The sequence below is a fragment of the Buteo buteo genome, chromosome 22 (genome assembly GCF_964188355.1).
Source record: "Buteo buteo chromosome 22, bButBut1.hap1.1, whole genome shotgun sequence".
In the NCBI taxonomy this organism is placed as follows: Eukaryota; Metazoa; Chordata; class Aves; order Accipitriformes; family Accipitridae; genus Buteo; species Buteo buteo.
This window is the reverse complement of record NC_134192.1, coordinates 5,102,683-5,124,629: the sequence shown is the minus strand read 5'-3', so window position 1 is coordinate 5,124,629 and position 21,947 is coordinate 5,102,683. Positions and strand designations below refer to the sequence as shown.

General features: G+C 41.3%; 2 protein-coding genes across 4 annotated transcripts in view; one reads left to right on the top strand and one right to left on the bottom strand.

Annotated features, from left to right (window-relative positions):
* Nucleotides 1–12,419, bottom strand: part of SMARCA1 (SNF2 related chromatin remodeling ATPase 1) — a 36,691-nt gene extending 24,272 nt beyond the window's left edge. The window contains exons 1-8 of one of the 3 annotated variants that reach the window (XM_075054253.1): nt 12,288–12,419; nt 7,996–8,082; nt 5,233–5,399; nt 4,170–4,270; nt 3,948–4,048; nt 3,481–3,660; nt 1,091–1,246; nt 706–837 (exon numbers count right to left, since the gene is read on the bottom strand). In XM_075054253.1, the coding sequence (XP_074910354.1) occupies nt 706–837; nt 1,091–1,246; nt 3,481–3,660; nt 3,948–4,048; nt 4,170–4,270; nt 5,233–5,399; nt 7,996–8,082; nt 12,288–12,377 (1,014 nt within the window). In that variant the 5' untranslated portion in view covers nt 12,378–12,419. Of the gene's footprint in view, nt 1–705; nt 838–1,090; nt 1,247–3,480; nt 3,661–3,947; nt 4,068–4,169; nt 4,271–5,232; nt 5,400–7,995; nt 8,083–12,287 lie in introns of those variants that run through there. The other 2 variants (XM_075054254.1, XM_075054255.1) reach the window with 2 other exon arrangements.
* Nucleotides 12,420–13,196: 777 nt separating this feature from the next.
* The window catches only part of GAB3 (GRB2 associated binding protein 3), an 81,678-nt gene continuing 72,927 nt past the window's right edge, over nt 13,197–21,947 (top strand). The window contains exons 1-2 of the mRNA XM_075054366.1: nt 13,197–13,214; nt 15,098–15,163. The gene's annotated coding sequence lies outside the window, so the exon portion shown is untranslated. The remainder of the gene's footprint in view (nt 13,215–15,097; nt 15,164–21,947) is intronic.

The window sequence follows — 21,947 nt, the reverse complement described above, 5'->3', positions numbered from 1 at the left end:
TTGACTCTAACTCCAGCTGAGAGTGGCATAAATCTTCAGACAAATGACTTCTACAAGCGAAAGAAAAAAATCAGTCTGCAATTCTATGTCAGCTCCCCAGCACGTTATAACATTCAAGTCAACTGAGCAACTCCACAGAAAAAATACTATTACTCTGCTTAATTTACAATGGTTTTCCATGCTCATCACTGCAGTGTCCAAGTTCTTCCCCTTTGTGCTTGTATAGTGATGGGGCAAGAAAGTAAGAGAAGAAAAAGAAACTGGAATCCTTAAGTAAATGATACGGACAACAAAGCAAAAACAATGGAAGCAAGCAATACAAGTACAAGGAAATATTAACAGTAGGAGAAAGACGACTCAAATTCTAAATGAAAAAAAAAAGGCTTACACCTGTTTGGATGCTTCATATTCTTCATTCTGCATTACTTTCCCATTTTGTTCCACTTTGCATAATTCCTTAACTATTGAAAGTATTACATTTGCTATTACTGGCCTGAGGCCTTATCTACACTAACAGAATGCACTGTTTAAACTAGGTAGAGCAAAAAAAGTAGTCTACAGTTAGGTAAGCCACAGAGCTTCTACTGAATCCAGGTCTTCCACATCATATGTCTCTTACTTGGCTGGTCATTCTTCTCTTCTGCAGATAGCAGCCTGGGAATCAAAATAACAAGAACAAGACTGTACTTCCAAACCTCAACTTACATCTGCAGAATTGAAGACATCAGGTAAAAGAAAATTGAGTAATGCCCACAGCTCGTGGAGGTTATTCTGTAAAGGAGTTCCTGTAAGCAGCAATCGATTTGTTGTCTTGAACTCACGTACAATCTCCGACAGCTAGAAATACAACCAAGAGTTATCATCATCACGTACATTTAAGCATAATGAATTTTCATCAGCTTCTGAGACCTGAAACAATGTCAACTAAACTTAAAGACAGTGAGCTACCTATGAAATTCATATTTACCACCCAACAGCTTACGGCTTATATTTTCAAAAAACACCACACCTAACACTTAAAATCTGCTAAAATCAGATGGAATCTTTTGTGTCAAACTATCTTCAAAGTATCAAATAATTATGAGTTTACCTTAGACTTCTCATTCTTTATTCTGTGGGCTTCATCAATTACCAGGTACCTCCAGTTAAATTTTTTGAAGACTGATTTCTCTTTAATTACCATTTCATATGATGTAACACAAACATCCCATTCACCAGGCATCATAACATCACGGATAAAAGCAGCCTAAAGCAGAACAATTGAATTAATAAACAGTTATAAATATGAACAATTTATATGGAATTCAGTGAATCCTATGTCCGCCAACATTACTGATGCGCTAAGCTAGCACACAAAAGACAACTCTGAAACACCTTTTCAGTAACTGGAAGTTACTCCAACAAAAGCCTTCAATTCTTTGTACTTTAGGCACAGACAGATCATCAGCTGGGTTAAGCAAAACACGAATTTTTCTCCTATTCAGAATTAAATGTTTACTCTTCAGCATAATTCTTCTGCAATTTAGATACAGTTCATACTACCAATAGGGAAAAGACCCTCTGAGCTAATTAGTCCAAAGACACAATCCACAAAAAAGCATTTCAAAACAACTCACATAGCCCACTCCCATCTTCTCACTTTCCTAAAGATCTCCCTCTTCTGTACCATCTCTATTTTGTAAGGGGTACATATGTAGGCATATAAATCCTTTCACATGAAAGAATATCACCCTATGGAAAAGTCACACATGCAGGTCTCAAAGAACTTAGTAGAGTACACAGATCACCTCAGCTAGTAGGACTGACAGAACTGTTCAAGTCCATGGCCTTGAAAAGCTACCTAATAAAGGAGTGCTCTGTGCAATACTAAGTACTGACTTTCAAATGCAAATGTAAGCTCAGAGGTGCTTTAGCTACCACAGAAAAGAGAGATTAAGTAGAAAACAAGGAAATGAAAAGTTATGACAATACAAATATAAAAGTCTCAAAGAAAAGAAGGTACAAAGTGAAGGTGCACGCTTCTCTTCCACACAACTTTAATTTCATTCCACAGAACAAGCAATATACACACTGTGGTACAAAAATTACCAGACTTCAAATTAAAACAATCTGCAAAGAGCAGTACAGTCAAACCCAAGACCATAGCACTGGAAGGAACTGTCCAAATCACTGGCAGAACCAGCAGTTCCTCTACCAGAATCATTTATGTTGGAAAAGACTGTCAAGATCATCGAGTCCAACCATTAACGTAACACTACGAAGTCCACCACTAAACCACGCCCCTAAGCATTGCATCTACACATCTTTTAAATACCTTCAAGGATGATGACTCACCTACTTCCCTGTGCAGCCTGTTCCAGTGCTTGATAACCCTTCTGGTGAAGGCATTTTTCCTAATATCCAATTGAAACCTCCCCTAGCACAACTTGAGGCCCTTTCCTCCTGTCTTATCACTTGTGAAAACAACCCTAGTTCCCTCAGCCGCTCTTCATAAGTCTTGTTCTCAGACCCTTCACCAGCTTTGTTGCTTTTCTTTGGACACACTCCAGCACCTCAATGTCTGTCTTGTAGCGAGGGGCCCAAAACTGAACACAGTGTTCAAGGTGCAGCCTCACCAGTGCCGAGTACAGTGGGACAATCACTGCCCTAGTCCTGCTGGTCACACTATTTCTGATACAAGCCAGGATGCTGTTGGCCTTCTTGGCCACCTGGGCACACTGCTGGCTCATATTCAGCCAGTTGTCGACCAACACCCCAAGGTCCTTTTCCACTGGGCAGCTTTCCAGCCACTCTTCCCCAAGCCTGTAGCGTTGCATGGGGTTGTGGTGAACCAACCACAGGACCTAACACTGAGCCTTGTTGAACTTCACACGACTGGCCTCAGGCCATCGATCCAGCCTGTCCAGATCCCTCTGTAGAGCCTTTCTACCCTCAAGCAGTAACAGGCAGCCATGCAATCCATATGAGGAGCCACAGATTTCACAGGAACATCCAGCTCGTTGATCCCCTTCAGGTTAGAAAACCACCCTACATCTATTTTAAGGCCTTCACTATGAAAGATGAAGAGCTCTACAAAAGAATGCTAGTTGCAAGGCATGGACATAGGACACAAGTGAAGAGTGAGAGAAGTCACCTAAAAAAGGTGAAGAAACAGGTAACAAAGTGAGGGCAATAAAGGAAAGTGAATAAACACAGTCACAATGCAAACACAGAAAAGATAAAACAAAATAGGAAGAGGAAGACAACAGAAAAGAGGTCAGACAGCTGTACTTTGATCCCAGTCTATTATTTCACCTACTGATTTGCATTTTTTCATCATAGTTACAAGCATAACATTTTGCATTTTCAATGCTACACAGTAACAGGTAAAGGTTACTAAAAACCACTGTAAATAAGGAATTAGCTTAGGGACAATTCCACATACCCAAATGCTAGTTTTTGACAAACAATGCATATATCTTTGAAACGTAGAGCACTTACTCTGGCGTCTTTATCTCCAATCAGGCAAACAGCGCGTAATGATGGAACCCAGCGTTTGAATTCATTCATCCAATTGTGCAGAGTTGATTTTGGAACCAGGACCATATGTGGCCCAGGAATGTTTCGGTAATGCTTCAGATAGCCTAATAATGCTATGGTTTGCAGAGTCTTACCAAGACCCTGCATTGACAAAGAGGGGGGGAGAAGAAACCTGCTGAATTGAAATACCATACAGAAATTGTTTGAAACAATTCTCCTACTATAGAATTCTGCCACTTAAGTTGTTTGAAGCAAACTACACAGCAAATGTTTGCAATACAATTTCTTTTATTGCATTACAATTCCAGTTGTGAAAAATCTGTTGTAGCATGATGCATAATACTGCATATACATTAAATACTACAGGCACTTTAACGTTGAATTTTGTTCAGTAATTACCACAAAAATTCCAAAAGATTACTGCTTACCATTTCATCTGCCAGAATGCCATTAACACCATTTTCATACAATGAGATCATCCAGTTCAAACCTCTAACCTGATAATCTCTTAGTGTTCCTCCTTTCACATCTGTAAATGTAAGATTCCTCTAAGTAGAAAAATAGTAATTCTAAGTAGAAAATTTTAATTGCGATCTGCTCAGATTTTAATTATATCAAAGCAATCAGAAAAGTGTCAACAGAACACTTACATGAAGGAGACTCCTCAAATCGAATACACACATTAGAGGTTTTTCGACTCTCTGACAACAGCTCTTCATCTTCTTCTTGTTCTGTGCGCCTGTGACGATAACTAAAGAAAGAATCCAAGATTCACGTTTATATGAAATAATTTCAAAACATTGACTATAAAATCAAGAGACACAAGTTGTAACAGAAACAATCATTGATCTACAATGTGTGTGTTCCAGTACACTGACCAAAATCATATCCTGTTAATAAGTTATTCCTTATGGTTCATTCCAGCTTTAATTAGAAAGGCTGATATAAAGCCCTCTCCTCCAGAGCCAGAACTATACTCTGACAACAAGTATCATGAGTTCTCCAAGGTATTTTTAATGAGCAACACAGAAATACAAGACACACATCAGTGGTGGCCTTAGAATCAATCAGTTGATAACTATACCATTCAGAAGAATCACATATTCAATCAGAAAAAAAAATTTTAAAAAATTATAAAATAGAAAATGGCATTTTGTAAACGTTCCAAAAACTAGTCACTTACTATTACAAGACCCCCTCAGAAACACTACGTGCAGGCTACACCTGCATTACTGACTAATATAGACACACTGGCAAAGTGAGACAATTGGTGCTGAGGATCCAACACCCACACTACATGCATGCTGTCTTGTTTTAACTTGGTCTAGCTCCACTCTGGTCCCACTGACATGTCCACTAGCAGCTCAAGCACATCAGGTGCATTTCTGGAGTGCATCTTCTAGTTCAGTGTCATGCAAAAGAAATGCAATTCATGTGCTCCAAAATCCCTCCAAAATATGTACCAAAGCATGGTAAGTGGCAATAATCAGGGAAATTACTTTAAAAGTGCATGCCTGATCCAAGGTCATACTAACGTTGATGTATCAGCATGCATACACCAACCAGCTTTTAAAGAAAATTATGATACACCGTTAATAGGAAAAGTTCTGGACTTACTTAAAGCACAATCTCTATGCTACTAACTAAAAAGACATGTTAAAATGCATAATTTGTTTGAAAGTGTAAGAAGTCAGAAATAAAAATAAAACATACTCCCCAGCTGAAATCAAACTCTGTTTTTCATCTTTCTTTATCCGTGGCCGTCCCAGCTTGACTTTCAATGGAGATGTTGGTGATTTTTGTGCTGCAGGCTGAATAAAATGTGCAAAAAGTTCTGTCTGCTTCAGGAGGAATTCAAACCTTTTCGCCCGATCTGCTTTCTAGTTTCCAAAGCAAGGAGAGAATTAAAAGAAAAATCACTAACTTTTCTTCATAAAAAACGTATTAAGAAACAGAATTCAGACACTCGTGAGAACAACTTATATGAGGAAAGACTGGCAAGACCATCTGCCTACTGTTAGCCAACTCAGTGGGCTACAAGCATCATGAAATAGCTCTTGAGCTGTTTCAGCTTACAGCCAAGCATGAATTGCTTTAGAGCACCAAAATGTAACGTGTGGTAGTTCAAATGACCCCTCTTGAATACCAGAGCAATCTGGAAGACACGCCAGGACTTGATAATCTCATCCCAGCAACTCATCCCCATTCAAAACTCAAAGATTAGTAAGCCAACCCAAAACCAGTTTATTTGTATATATTGCTTAAGTCTGCATAGCACACCAGCAACTGTGAAGGGATGCTTTAGAGGACTGTCTACAAAAGATAACAAAAAACCTAAGGTTCTGACTTACAGTAAGGGATGAAATCCTAACCTTGCTCAAGTGAGTGGCAAAACTTCCATCAGCTTCAAGGCTACCAGGATTTGATCCAAGACAACAATGTGGTAGCTCTGCTTTTAGAAGTATGACTAAAGTAGCGGATGCACCAGCTCAATACTACTTTCACTGATGTTTGTGAATTTTGATGTCAGATTTCAAATTCCAATCATTTCAGTTTTGCCACATCAATGAGGCCTATGCACTTCACTATATAAACAGCAAAATGTATGTCCTTCTCTATATTTAAAATATATTTAAAATACATGTTACATAATTTTTAAAAAAGTATCATAAAATGCAAATGTTATCTGACAGAATGCAACTGTTACTAGTTTCTCTATGCCATTTCTCAGCATCACATAACACTGTACGACAAAGCAATTTTCATGTGATCCCATTCATATATCTTGATATAAACTACAGAAGTGAAATTGTAGTTCTGTACCATAACCTTTCTAAGAAACATACAAACAACAGAAAGCTTTTCTGCAGATAACTTACACCCAAGTAAAAGTGCTATAACAGCAATAACACAAACCAAAGGGCACTAAAAATGAACCTGACATGCAGTGCATGATCTTGCCACACGAGGGCAATGCATTTCTTTTAATAATGCACCACTTACCAGCAAATAAACATCTTCACAAAGATCTCCTGGAAAAAAATTACCATTATTTTTCCCTTGCATTCATTATTGGACCATTTGTGTAAATAACTTGAAAATTGAATAAACTGTAAATACCAAGGAAAACTTTTAGGGGAAAAAAAAAATTAAAAGGGGGACTAAAGACGTGGATGTTTATGATCTTAGAGGGTAAGAACAAATCCAGAGGATTTACATTAAACTAAATACATGATTGTTTTGGCAAGCTAACCATAACTGGTAAGGTTCTATATTGAATGCCACAATATACTTTTTTGCCTGCAAGATTATTGGTTGGGCGTAAGCAGCATGCCTTGATAAACAGTAAACATCTAGCTCAGGACTACACAATTGATGAAAGGTAGCTTTTGAGACCTATTCCCGTTGCCTCTTTAGAAGAGCTGGACTAACATTCTAATTTAGGAAAGGTGTAAATTCACCATGTATTACTGTGAAACCAAGTTTAGTTATTTACTGAACTCATTCTCAATGAACAGATTTACTTGTGTGTCTTCTATTTGGCTAAAAATTAGGTATTCATAGAAGTAGGTATCAATTTTTCTATATTTAACAGTGATACTCTTCCCTGGCTTCTACGGTACCCAATTATTTCAGACTCTACTGTAATAATTAGGCATCCATTCAACATTAAAGCTTTTAAGAAAAATGCAGCAAGATGCATAAACCAGCTTCAACCAAGAACTTACTACATGTGTCATTCAAGAACAAGTCTTGTAATGTCCTCCTGGTTTCTGCCTCTTTGTAATAAAGAGGCTACCCTGTTATCTCTCCTCTCCAGCACTACAAGCTCCCTTCATTTGTGTCATGGACAGATCCCCTTTTTTTATGGCACATATATTATGGGGCATATCAACATTTAAAACCTTTATGTTTTTATATGATGAGAAACTGGCAGCTTCAGTATTTCTCTCATTTAAGAAGTAGCTTAACGATGCCTCTGACATGACTCAAGGGGTCATCAAATAAAACTAGCAGAGACAGATTCAAAACCAAAAGGGGAGTTCTAAATATAAAACATGAATAGAAACTACTTACCACAGGAGGGTGTGGATAACTAAACCTACATGAGGGGATAAAAAGCAAGCAGACAAATCCATGGAGAAAAAAAAAAAAAAATCCACTGACAACTACTGAGTATAAAAACCACAGCCTCCAGCTCCAGAAATCATGCAGACAAAAATACATGGAAGAGTGGGGCAGGCAGTATTTAACGTAACTATCACTATCTGCTTCCTCTGTTCTCATATTCTTCACTAAACACCTACTGTTAGACACTGTGAGAAATACCACACTGGACTAGACATTTAAATGAATCTTCATTTGTTTTTCTTTTCTGACACATCCAGTCTGCAATAACTCCTTGTAACTGTGTTGAACTAGTTCAAGCAAACAAACATAAAAAGCTGCAGCATGTTTTGTCGTGAAAACACTTACCATCTTCTCTTCATATTCTGGGTCAACTTCTTTTTCAGGTCTAGCTGCCTTTGGAGGAAGTTTGAGTTGAAACGGGGGATCATTTTTCTGGAATTCAAATTTTAAACACTTTATCAGCTTCTTTATTTACTAAAGCAAAAAGATATCAAACTGAACAAACCTACACACTACAAGGTAAGCATGCTACTTTTTAAAAATAATTATTTCAAAATGAAGCGACTGTATTAATCATATTATTTCACCCAAAGCAGAACCTGATATTCATGATGAAACTGAAGCGGAGATATGACCAGATAAAATGTAAGCTGAAGATCTGTCTCATCCTCATGTTTATCTCTACAAATAGGATCCAAGTTGAAAGTATTGAAATAAAGTACTGAAAGAGGATGAAGTTTAATCTGTCACAGAGCTCTTGCTTTAAATGCATAATTAAATTTAGTATCTTGTAAAGATATTTTTAAAAAATTAAGTGTGATTTCTAAATGTAAACCTCCTAACTGTAAAGTTCTGGCACTTGCAACTTGGTTGGGTTTTGTTTGTTTGTTTTCACTTCTAGATGAACAGTCACAAATTCACTTGGACACACAGGTTTAACTACACTTAGCCATATACCTAGGAAGAGAGACAAATTATCAACCAAATCGATTCATGCAGCAACCACTGCATGGTATGCTCTTAGACAGTTAACAAAGAACTACCTTATTTACTATAAATGAAATAAATTTAAGAAACTGTGACCAAAATGGCTGACTTTCATAGTTTGCAATTCATTTCTGTCTTCAATTGGGAAGCTCAAACCAGGTTGCCACAACTTCAACTGCTACATTGCTATACAAGAAAAAAAAAGTTGGCAAAACCCATGACATTGGCAAAGTATCTTTTTTAAAAAGAATCATGGGAGAAATGTTTGGTGGATTTTTTGTTTCCCCTAATTGAGTCTTTGAAGCGTGCCTTTTTACGCACCTCCTGCAAATAAAAAAGAATACTTTTTGAGATGCATTAAATTATAAAAATGTTTTTGAAAAGCACTGAGTAATCTGAAAGGAACTGCCGAAGTGCATGTCTCTATAAAATGTAACAGAGCAGAGTCTTAATCGAACAAGCGCTTTCAGTATCAGCCTACTATAAATATATTAAAATGAAATAATAATTAACCTAAACTATTCAGGGTCAAGTAGCAAAACCAGACCAAAATGGAACTAAATATGTAAAAGTCTGTCAAGCAACATTACACTTAAATTTCAGAACTGTTACTGATAAATATATATGCCAACTTACTCTTTAACTTTAAGTACAATCAAGCAAACAGGAGGAATATTTTCTGAAGTCAGAGATTACCTTTTCAAGTTTGGGCCCAAAGGCATACTTCTCTGCAAAGGTGAATGGTACTAAGTGTATAATGACGTTGTTTGACAATTTAATGATTTTACAAATGCATGAGTTCAGCTTTGCAAGGCCAAATGATTATGTTGCAAATAGGTAGCATCAGAAATGTTCTATTCACTTACAGCTTCTTCAATCATATAGGTAATCAGCTCACCTCGGAAAGCAATGTTAGGAGAGGACTGTTACATCAACACACTAAAGAGTGGGTCATATATATGTGTACATTCTCACCTCCATTATATTACTATATAACACACGCTCCAGTAAGAGAGACTGCCAGTGCTAATATCAGGCCTAATCTTTGTTATTAAAGTGACATGACACTCCTCCTCAGAGGAAAACAAAATTGACAGAGATGTCTCCCTTAATTCCCCTAGAAATAAATTACATAGATACATGCTACTGGAAAAAAGTTGTCTGTCTACCTCAGCTAAGTAAGAAGTTTCTCCTGGACAAAGCAGAACAACTCAGTATTATGAGAATCCCCTTTAACTGCAAGTCTTCCAAGAAAAATGTAATGCGGTGTTATCTTTCTAAGCCCCAAGGCAGATGGCTCTAATGCCAGTTCTGTTGTTACAGATTTCCCCATAAGAAGAAAACTTATGGTGGCATACAAACCAAATTTATTCAGATATAAGTATTTCTGAATAACACACTCCGAGTTAAAGAAGTAAATGAACTGACATGTAAAGTTACTGGAGCCACAGCACTATAAAATCACATCCTACACCTTATCTTTCAAGGCAAAACACAGTCTCCCTGCCCGCCCCACCTTGCTGCAGTGTTTCCATCGAACATTGAAGGCCCCAAAACATTAGAAATAACAAACAGGAGACTGTCAAAAGCTGAGGAAAGAGACAAACAACTTAAGACACATGCATCCCAATACCCTTTCTCTTCCTCACAACTTACAAGGGAAAAGAATATGGTGTAGTTTCACTAAAATACTATTCCATGATGGTGGAGCGAAATGGGTAGTAGGGACAAGCGTCATATCCAAACTCGCTTCTGCGTAATGTTTGGAGTTATAAAAATCTAGACCTTGTCAATTATTAAACTTTGATATGAGTAAGAATAGTTCTCTCTTACTACCAACTGGATCATGTACCTAATATGACACAGAACGACAAAGTATTTCATCAAGTCTGGGAGAGTTCTACCCTAGACACTTGACACAATGCATCTTCATCAATTAGAGAGCTGACTGAACAGGAAACAGGAGGATCAGCAGGAGCCTTAGTGCAAACAATTAATTAACTAGCAAAAAAAGTACTTTTGTTTTTAACCCAGGCAGCTAGCTGGTAACAATCTGCCTCTACCCTAGAAAATGTTTCCATTAAAGATTAAACCCTTGATAAGAGAGTCCCCTGAAAACTGGTGTCATCTAAACACCCCACAAGAAACATGACCATGCAGCAGTTTCAAAAATAACAGACCCTAAATATTCCAAGGATCCAAAATACTTCCCCTTGAAATCTCTACTAACTAGCCTAAACAGAGCTACTCTAACCTCAGGCTGAGAGAAATTTCTATCTAGTAAGTGCAATAGTTAGTCCTAAATTGGATAGGTCACGCGAACTGGGAATAAGAACTGCTGCTGCTTTAGTTGACTTTACTCTTGTCATCTGTGGTAAGACCTTTGAACAGATGCATGAGGAATAATTAGAAGAATCCCTTTTAACTCACATATACAAAAGTGGAAATGCATTCCAAATAGCCATTAAGACAGTGGTTTTGGTACTACTACAAGAAAGACTATTTATGGTGAAGTAAAACAGTGAGAGGGGAACAGAGCACAACAGGTTGTATTATATGCCATTAATATGCAGATAGCATAACTAACTGTATAGCTACGTAACAGACCTGTGGCCCAACGCAAAGTGGAATTCCATTCACTGCTTTCAAATTATTTCTCCAGGCAGGCATTCTCTAAACATTTAGAACCAACTTTTTATCAGTTGATGAAACTCATACATAAAATTTTGCAGAGTAAGTTGTATCCAATACAGAAAGAGCCCTTAAACTTTTTCCCCCGAACAATCAGGTGATGTTCAGAATTACACTGTACTGCATCTCATAGCTGCTTGTATACATAAGTAATGAAATGAAGAATCAAGCATTCTTTTCAGGCAAAAATGGACTTTCATCACTTGGCATTAAAATTCTGATTGCGCTAATACCAATATTTCTGCAATTTTCTCCAATACCATAAGACACACAGCCATCATCCTCACTAAGTTTTTATAAGATTCATCCTTCAGGTTAAATCTTGTTCAGTTTCCAAAGATACCCGAATACGTCACTTTTTACATTCCTTGTGTCTTAGCCTGTACGTAGTCTTGTTTTCCAAAAAAACTAAAGGGAGGGGGCTGGCAGCCATCCGTGCTCTTCCGAGGGGTTTATTCCCCACCACAGCTGCGTTTTAGCAGGACGGAGGGAAGGCCGGAGCCCCGAGGGCTGGCACAGACCGCTTCACCCGCCACCCCCGCCCAGGGCCCGACCCCCCGGTTCCCGCCGAGCCCCACCGACCCCATCCCGCTCCGGGACAGCTCTACCTGGGGACAGGGGACGGGACACTACAGGGACGGGACGGAAGGACGGACCGGGGGGGGGGCCCACCTGCATGGCGGGGCCGGGGGTTGAGGTTGAAGAAGGGGGGGGGGGGTGTCCGGGCTGTGGCCGGCCTGCAGGGCCGCCGCGCAGGCCGGGCCGCGGCTCTTGGCCCGGCCGGGCCCTCCCGGTCTGAGGCAGAGGGGTCGGCGCGTTGCCAGCTGCCCGGGCGGCCTCAGGGCCGGGGCGGGGGGGGGGGCGGCGAGGCCATGCGCGCTCGTCCCCGGAGGCTCCACCGCCCGCAGAGACGACGACGACCCCCCCCCCCCCTTCTCTCCCCGCCCCCGCAGCGGTACCTCCTCAGCGCCGGGCTCCTGCGCAGAGGCCGCCGCGGCGGAGGTGGAAGGCACCTCTCCGTCCGCACGGGCGGCGGTGCCGGTGTCCATTTTGTGCGCGGCGGGTGCCTCAGCCACCGGGGGGGGCGGGAGGGGAGCGGGGGGGGGGGGGGGGGGAGAGTGGGGATGGGAGGGGGAGGGGGGGCGGGGGGCGGCCCCACCGCCCCAAACACCGCGCGGCCCCGCCCCTCCCACCGAGCCCCGCCCCGCGCGGATCTCGCGGTATTTCCATGCGGGGGGGGGGCTGGTGGCGTTTCCCGCCGAGCGCTGGCGGTGCGCGTGCTGCTGCCTGAGGCGAGGCGGTCGGTCATGGCGGCGTCTGCGCCACGGGCGGGGGAAGGAAGCGCGGCCTCCTGTTGTGGGGTCAGCGGGGTCTCTGGGGAGGGTCCCGGGACCGACTCCTGGCTGTTCCCCGCTGGGTGCTGCACAAGGGGCTGCCCACGGAGGCCTCGCTGCCGCCTGTCCTCTCCTGTGACACCTCAGCTCGCGGGAGAGAAAGCAGTGAGGGCCGCTACGTACCTCAGCGATAGCTCTGAACGTGCCCCGCTACCTCAGCGATAGCTCTGAACGTGCCCCGCTACCTCAGCGATAGCTCTGAACGTGCCCCAGGGCAGCGTTAGGATGTGCTGCCCTGCCTCGGGGCCTCCCAGGCATCCACTGTGTTTCGGAACCAGCGCTGGCTTGGAGGCATGTGAAGTGGTGCAGCCGTTGCTGAGGTCCTTCCCCTGTCCCGCCTGCGTTCTCCTTCCCATTTCTTCCCAGACAGGAATCCCTGTGGGCCTGGCACATGGAGTCCGGACCTGTTGTGGAAGAAGGAAGTGTGGGTGCGGACATGGAGAACTGACAGAAGGATAAGGTGCTGCAGGAGCCAGGCAGTAAAACAGAATGGTACGGTGCAGAAGACTTTCTACCTGCAGTTCATTTTCCTGGGCTCCAAACCCTGTGGCAAATAGCAAGTGTGTTTTCCTAAATGCCCCAGGCTGTATTTGAGAGAGATAATCATCTCTTAACATCTGTAGGGCTAGAAGGTATCAGTGGAGCTCCCAAAGCAAGAGTAACTTATGGGAAAAAGTTCTCTTTTTCTTAAGCTATTTCAAATTCAGCAGTGTTTGTATATTTCACATTGAAAATTGCACTAACGAAGCCACGCAATGTAGTTACTGTCAATACACGCATCTCTGACTGTCCATGCAAGACGTTCAGATTCTCAGCTGCTAAGCTGTAACTCTGCTCATACTGCTCAAGAATTCCAAACAACCTGTGAGATGGCGGACTTCTTAAAAAATTTACACAGCTGTTTTACCTGGTGATTGCTTACAAAGGCAATATTGTGAGCATTTTGTCCAGAGAACTAGATGAAACCCTAACCCAGTAGGCAGAATGAGCAATAAAAGCTTTTTCATTCCAGTAAAAACCTCAGGAGCTGTTATCAAGATCTTTCTGCATAACTCAACAACTAAGCTGAGCAAATGGGTTATTGCAGCTCATGTACGCTGCATTTAGAAAGGCCCCTGAGACCTCTTTCCCATCCATGCGTTGACTCCAATAAGGTGCCATTTTGTGAAGAGTAACTGTATGTCTAAACTGCTTCCATGAATGTCTGATTACTCTGAAATTCGGTGTCTAAATTATGGTCCAACATTGAGCATTTAAGCTCCAAACGCCCCTTTTTCATGTTGTGAAACAGCTGCAAAACAATAACAGCACTGTTCCAAATTATTTAGCACCCTATTGCCTTCTGCGTCTGTTGCATAGTTTGCAACAAAGCAAGGCCTGCAGCGTCTGCAGCAGCCCTTCCACATGATTTATTTTTAAAAGCTTTGGGAAGTACATTTTTCATAGCACAGTTGAGAAGAGTGACATGACTGGTTTTGAAAGAGTACTCCAAATAGCTTTTCCAAGCAGGGCTATCTAGAAAATGAAGTTTACCGTTAGCTATGCAAAAAGTCTCTAAGGTGGGAAGATTCCAGTCTATGACGTGTTTGTTCTTAACCTTTACGGAAAATAGCTCAGTAACCATTTTTAATATTTGACTTTCCTACTCCAGTTTGAAATGCTTGTAGCTTCTGTTTATGCAAAACACTCTCAAGTGTTTGTCACAGCTTGCTTTTTACTTGAAATTCACAGGAACATTACATGCTGTACAAAACAATCAAGCTGTTGCTTTCATGAAAGATATCCTTTGGATATTTTTTGCTTGCTTGCTTAACATTTGCATTTGATGCTTTGCATAGATGTTCTTAGTTGCTCCTCTTAGACTATGCTGTGTACGCCTGTGGATCCACAGGCCATTGACTGAAAAAATCACTTAGTCATACAACAGTATTATCACGTAATAATCTAATTAATTATAAAAAAAAGTAGTGAAGTGCTTTTTTGTAGTTACTTTATATACTGATTTTTTTGTACTCATATCTTTTCTAATATATCTGCAAAATTCCACAGAATTTCTCCAATTGTTTGGGGTTTTTTTTAATATGGTTGGGAGGCAGGGGGCAAGTTGTCATGTTAGAGTTGTAGATTTAGGTATTAGCTCTTTGTTTTCACAGGTTTATTACTTCTTATTTTACAGTCTGCCAGACATAATCACCAGGGCTGAATGTGTAGTCTCCTACAAACTAAGGTTTCACAGCAATTAAGGTGGCCTCCTCTGTCCAACTCAGAAAGATGGCACTTGACATATTGTATGATGAGAATTATGTTTTATTGTCAGACACAAAAAGAGAAATTTAATATACTTTGGCTCACTGTTACCCACTTTTATGTTTCAGACACTGCTGAAATACATGAAGAGTTCATGAGATACGGATCCAGGGGCATTTTGATACACTATCCAGGTAAGACCGTAAGATTTTTGAAATTTTGGACTGTGGCTACTCAACCTTTCCCAAACAGGGGACTAATTGTAGTGGTCTTAATTTCTATAGCACAGATATATTGGGTTTGGGTAACTTTTAAAAATAAATCTTAGTATTCTGTGGAATTACTTTATAGGCCAAGTTGTTATATGTCCACGACATTATAAAAGCCCCTTTTGTGTGAGTTTGTGTGGATGAGTTGTATAAGTACCTACCAATGGGTGTGGATGGAGAAATGTTACCAAAAACCACGCTGAGGAAAGAAATAGTACGTGCTGAGAGATAGTGTGTAAAAGTTCCCCAAGAACTGATAAGGTTTAGAGACCAGTAGACCTGTTGAATTCACAAGGACAGATAAACTCGGTACACCAAGAGTCTGCCAAATCTATACAAGGCCACCAGCACACATAAGCATCAAAAGATTGTGTCACTTGGACCAGAGCCAAAAAGCAGTGGCTATGGCTGCTAAATACAGGTGAAGCCGACAGGGCTACGTATACACCTGCTGAAAAAGAGTCTCTTCAGAGACTTTCTGTGCACCGTAGTAAGCAGTTGGCGTTGGCCTCCCAGCTGTTGGAGGAACCAAGTAACTTAGTGTGTGTATCGAACCATGTGAATGCACTGATAGTTATCTGCTGCTAGCAGTAAAAACTTGATTCTGTGGACAAGAACAGCTTAAATAATAAAAGGTGTCGTAAATACTGGTTGTGATTTGTGTCTTCCCTGACTTGAAAATCCAATTTAGAAGTGAGAGTACCGCTGTCAGATGCCACTAGGTGGCAACACCGACCTGTACTCGCCTGAGGCCGGCTGCAGGGAGTGCAGACTCGGAAGGTGGTGCAGCCAATGTACTGTTTAGTATGAATGCTGCTCAGTCTTAAAACTGATTTGATCAAGGATAGGAAAAAAAATATAAATCAGACTTGTAAACTATCTTTTACCTGCTGTTTTGTTTAATTACTTCTAGAACTGTATCGCGTACATTCAGTACCTTCCCCCAGAATGGCAGAAGTGTCTTGTTAAGAAGGGCCTTGGGTGGGTAGTATCCTCTGACTTTGGGATCTGTGCACTCCCTTGTGCACATTCAGGAGGCTCTCCATTAAATGCCATAGCCCAAAATCCACATCTACTATGCTACTTATTTCTAGCTTAAATTTACCGGTGATGAACTTAAACTGCAACTGTGTGAAACATATTAGGTGTAAGCATACAGGATCTGGTAGTAACAAAAGTGCTATCTCTGAGGTGTTTGTGAGTAACTTGCATAATTGCCGCTTTTATCTTGTACCTACATTAGCCTAGCCCAAGTGTGAGTAACCACAGTGCACTAACCACGTGTTACCCTGACTGCAGTGTTACGATCTTGCTTAAAATCAAGTGTTGCTATTTAAATATTGCTTATATTAAATACCTTTTTCATCTCAGTTGTTAACTGGTTCACTTTCATGGTTGCTTTGATTAAAGGGACATTGGTGACAGGGCTGAGGAACCAGGTGCTCAGGGCCCAGGGGCACTAATAGACCCTGACCACCCTCCCTGCCCATGGGGGCCAGGAGCCCCCTTTAAGCTGAGCCCTGGGCCTTGAGGGCCTGTCTGAGCTACCTCCCAGGGCACAGCAAGAGCCGGCTGCTCCCTGAAGGATGGGGAGCCAAGCACAGTAGCATGGCCAGCAGGGCAGCTAGTCTCTAGCCCTACAGCACCTGAGCAAGGAGGGCAGGTCTAGAAATGGTAGCCAGGCTCCACTGACAGTCCAGGTCATCAGGTGAGTTTGTGGTAACGAAGCAGATCCAAGGTCAAGCCAATCCACAGGTCATAATCACATCTGGTGAGGGCAACCAGGATCAGGCACAGTCTGTTGATCAGCAGGCAGGTCCAACATTCAGCTGAGCTGAAGAGCAGTCCTACCACACAACTCAGGCAGGGACTGAAGGTTCAGGGCTGAGCCCAAATGGGGCTCCTGGGCCTATGGGCAGGGAGTGTGGGTGAAGGCCCCAGGTGAGGCTGGCCAGGATTATTAAGGCCTATAAGTGCACTCAGGCTGCTAGCAAAACCATACGTCTCTTAACATAGCAGAAAATAGGCAATATTTTCCTTGTCTGTATTTCAAGCATCTTCCAGACAGTAGCGTGCTCAAACAGCTCTCCCTAGGCTTTTTCTAGTGTTCATGCAGGCTTCTATGAATGTGTCAGGGGTTTCCTTGTATCTTCCTTGTCTTGTTTCATGGTGTTTCTGCCTCTTACATCTCTTCCAAAATGCAGTTTACAACACACCCAATCTAACATCAGTCTGAAAATGGTGGTCTCGCTGCCTTTCTCCAGCTGGGGTCTTGTTCTGTATTGCCCTGAGCAAGCAACCCCATTCATCTTAATGTAAGGTGAGCAACATCAGCAAGGCTGAACCAGCAGAAAACTATTTCCCATCTTTTATAATTTTCCTGCTGGTTTAATGCTCTAAACAGACTTGCTATATGGTCATAAAAATGCCAGAAGTGATACAAAGAAAGCAGTGGGAGGAGTTCATAGCTAGGGGCAGGCAGGAGAGCAAGGCCTCCCTTCCAGTAACAGCTGGCTGCTGGGATGTGAGTAAAACCTGACTAAGGTCACACCCCGGCACATAATCAAGCTTCATCTACCACCACTATTTCTGTCTCTTGGGTCTCAAGTCAACTCACAAGGTGAAAACCTTCCACCACACATCTCTTGTGCACTTTTACTTATGGCCTGTGGTTTAATATGTGCCTCCTATTGTTTAAGTTGTCTTAACCATTTACCTGCTCCTTCATGTGGCCTAAGCTAAAGGACAACATTGTACAGAGAAACTGTTTTCCAAGTCTCCTAGGAAGGACTTCGTTCAGTGAAGAAATGACTGTTGTTTCTGTGAAGTCTGCTCCCTGGCTGGAGTGGCTTGTTTGGCAGAGAAACCACCTCTGCCAGTTTCTATTATTACGTCTTCTGTTGCTGAGAATTCAGAAATGCCAGCTCCAGAGGCCTCCTCCTCTGGAGTATACAATATAGAAAGTACTTCTAAAATGAGCTCTTGGTTTATGCGTCACTCATTTGTAAACCAGGTTTTGCTGAAGATGTCATTTCCAGGGATGTCCATTGCTGCAGAGCTTTGTGGCAGTTGAGCCGATAAGAGCTGTCCAGCCCCTGCATGTAGCCATGCTCATGGCTACAAACATGTGCTTACCTTATTCTGTCTCGGTTACAGGCACAAGCACATCCAAGCAATGTACTATAATAGGTTTGACATTAAGTGTTCTTATAGAAAGGCGATTTTTTTTTTTATTTGTGGTGCAGGCTTCGTATTCATGCATCAAGTTTTCTGTATAGAGTTTTCATTTTGCCCAACAGACAGTGTCGAGTTGCCAATAGGGTTTGCAAATACAAGACCTCATTCAGCATTGAAAAATATAACAAAATAGCTAACGTATCCTTTGTACCTAGTTCAAAGAGCTGGTAGCTGTACAAATACTCATTGTTTTTTCCCATCTTGTATGCAATATTGCATTTTTAATTCCAGGTTTTAGCAATCAAAGCTTTACTGTGATACTGCAAAGGCTTCCAGTATATATGGCTGTATTTCCCAACCACACAGGTTTTTTGCTAAACATTTTTTCACTTGGTATCCACTGTTTTTTTGGCTGTGTGTTCATTTTCTTAGTGGGAGAGTCAGGAGCTCTCACAGTTTGGTAAATTATGAAAGTGAGAAGACTGTCATCTCTTCATGGATGTGATGAGCCAGGTTTATGTGATCACATTAGAATGTGTTAATTTACTGAGCCTCATCAGGAACTTACTGCAAAGATACCTTAATTGCCAATATGGATACCTTTAGTCCTTTGCAACTTTGAAATTAAACACAGTGGCTCCTTCCCCCCACACCATGTTTCTGTGTTCCTGACCCCTTGCACTGTTACTGGTGTTTCTGCAGGTGAGTGGTGGGTTAGTTCAAGGTTCTAAAAAGCAAAAATTGAGCCCAACAAGGAGAGTTACTAGTGGGGTTTTTTTCAGATCAGCACAGCAAAACAACTCAACTGCCCACACACACAAGGGCCAGTGCCAATACAGCAGCAAAACAGATACATGGCAAGATGGAGGGTGGGACTGCAGCCACACTAATTTGTATCAGTTTAAGCTACCATAAACCAGACTTTAATAAACAATGTTACAAGTGTGTATTCTGTCCTAAACTCCAGATTTTGCCCACCTACAAACTGATGTCATGCAGATTTAACAATGATTAGGGATTCATTTGGAGGTCATGCAATAATTCGTGATGTAATGAGCTACGACTTTGCCAAAACCTGGAGCATTGTGTCAAGAGAGCCCCTCACCAGAAGAGACTGGTTTTGTTGAAGGTGAAAGGCATTTTTAAAGTGATTTTAGATTAAAGCAAAAGCTGTCAAAAGAGGTTTTTCCAACTGAAATAAATCTGAAGCATCCTTTGCTGCTCACTGCAATGGCATCCTTTTCTCCCCTAACCTATGCAGTGGTTTTGCAATATTGAAAACCTATAAATAACCTGCCCATTACAGAGACAGAATCTTACAAAATTTTGAATATTTGTGAGTATCCAGCAAGAAGGCCAGTGCAGTATAGCCTTTAACTCTCTTTAATGATGGTTGAAATTCTTTCTTCACAAATTCTCTGCCCAAAATAAATTATCTCTTTCTTAAGCAAAAGCCTGTTTCTGTGGGTTTGATTTCACACTCTTATCCCTAAGCTGATCACAGACTATTTGTAAATGTAACAGTTCTTGTTCAAAGGTTTTAGCATGTGCCAGGATTTCCTTTAAATACAGGAAATGCACAGAAGGATGCTGTAAAGTACTGCCTCCATTAGCCTTGGAAACATGGCAGATGCATTGCATAAGACAAAAGCTATCGCTTCAGTTGCCACAGGCTTTATCCTGCTGTGAAAATACTTTTAATCCTGTCCTTTTAATCCATTTTTACTTGCCAACATCCACTCACTGTGGAAAACTAGATTGAACCTGTTATATTTTCCAGAGTACTATGCATTTCTGCTGAAGGATGTTAAACTAGCTGTTTTTCTGCCTTTCCTCTTGATCCCCCATTTTTTTGCTATTTTGCTTCCCTGACTGCCTGGGCCTTCTTTCTTCCTCATCCTGTAATGATTCTTCCTTTTTTGTAACAGTCTCAAGCACACAGCTGCCATCAAAACAGTTCTTCCTTTCCTGCATTTACATTCTTCAGACAGGGCAATCTTTTACACATGTAGTTCAGAAATCTGCTCTGTTTGCTCTAATACCCCTACTCAATCATAATTAAATAAAGTAGTATTTAATTTTTCCTTTAATTACCCAGAAGGGGAGAGTATCCATTTCACCCACTGTTTTGCCATCTGCATGAAAATTTCTCACAAATCACAGTGTAAGAGGTAGGGTTCCTATAACTCTCAGAAACGCATTATAGGGCAACACAGAGAACAGAGGCAGACAGTATCCCATGTTAATTTTTCTGTGTTCATTTTCTCATCACTCTGGAGTGTTGTCTGGTCTCAGTAAGAATATTTTCAGGAAGCTGAGACCCATCCTGCACTTCATGAGGAGCATTCCACATTTGTGAGTCTGAAAACAGCTAGGTAGATTTTTTTCACTTAAACATAAAACTACAGACTTATTTTTCCACCTGTTTTTGCAGGCCTTATGGAGACCTTTCTTTAATCTTCACATCCAAACTTCAGGCTGCTCCAGATAGTTTGGAGTAAACTGGTTTCAGTAAATCCTCACTTTCAAGAGATTAAAATTAAAATTTAGTAGTAATTTGCTATTTCTGATCTGGAAGAGCCATGTCATAGTCTTGATGTCAAATAGATTATTTTGGATTTCTGGCTGTTACAGACTGTGTCTTATCACCAGAATCCATCAGCTGTGCACAGGTAAATTCCTCCAAATTGCCAAATCAGTAGACCCTCTCACACGTGGGCTGAGTATTATTCATCATTGTTACATATGAAAAAGGAAGTAAGTTTTTCTTAGCTTCTAAAAGCAAGAAAGACAATTAGAAAAGAAATTTTAGCCTTTAAAAAAAGCCATCTTCTCTACTTCTGTATCTCTTCCCTCAGCCACAAAGATTATTTGCTGACCTTGAGGGGCCATTGATAAAACTACCCCACAAAGAAATCCTCAGAAAATGGTTGACACCAATGCATATGTAGAGAGTAACAGTGGCAGCTTGCTTGACCAGCTATGTAGGCGTGGTAAGATTGTTTACTAGTCCACAAACAGAAGCTGAAAAGTAGCAAAAGTGCAATTTTTAATGTGTGCTTCTGTGGATGACAGAGAAGAGAGAAACCTATGTTCTGGCAAAAGTGCCAGGCCAGAGGTTTGTACCAAAGTGGGGCTCTGTTTGTTACCACCCCCACTTTAGAAAAAGGCAGCTGTACATTTGCAAATAAGTACGCTATTCAGCAGAACGCCAGCTCTTCCACCAGTTACTTTCCTGAACGGGAGACTTTCCTATGAGATGCTGAATGTCTGCTGCTGTTTCCCAGAGGAGATTAGTGCCAGAGGGCGTTGGTCTGTTTTCTGAAAAGGATTGACAAGAGTTCTGCCTATGTGTCATGAGAGCTTTTGGTAAAATTAGATTCTGCCCCGTCCATAACAATAGAGGCCATACCCACATGCAGCCTACATAGTTCATATACTTCCTGGAGCAAAACCACAGCAACGTTCAACTGTCTGTTTTCTCTTTTTATTTTCATAATGGGTCCTGCTTCGAAAGCAGGTACCTGACCGT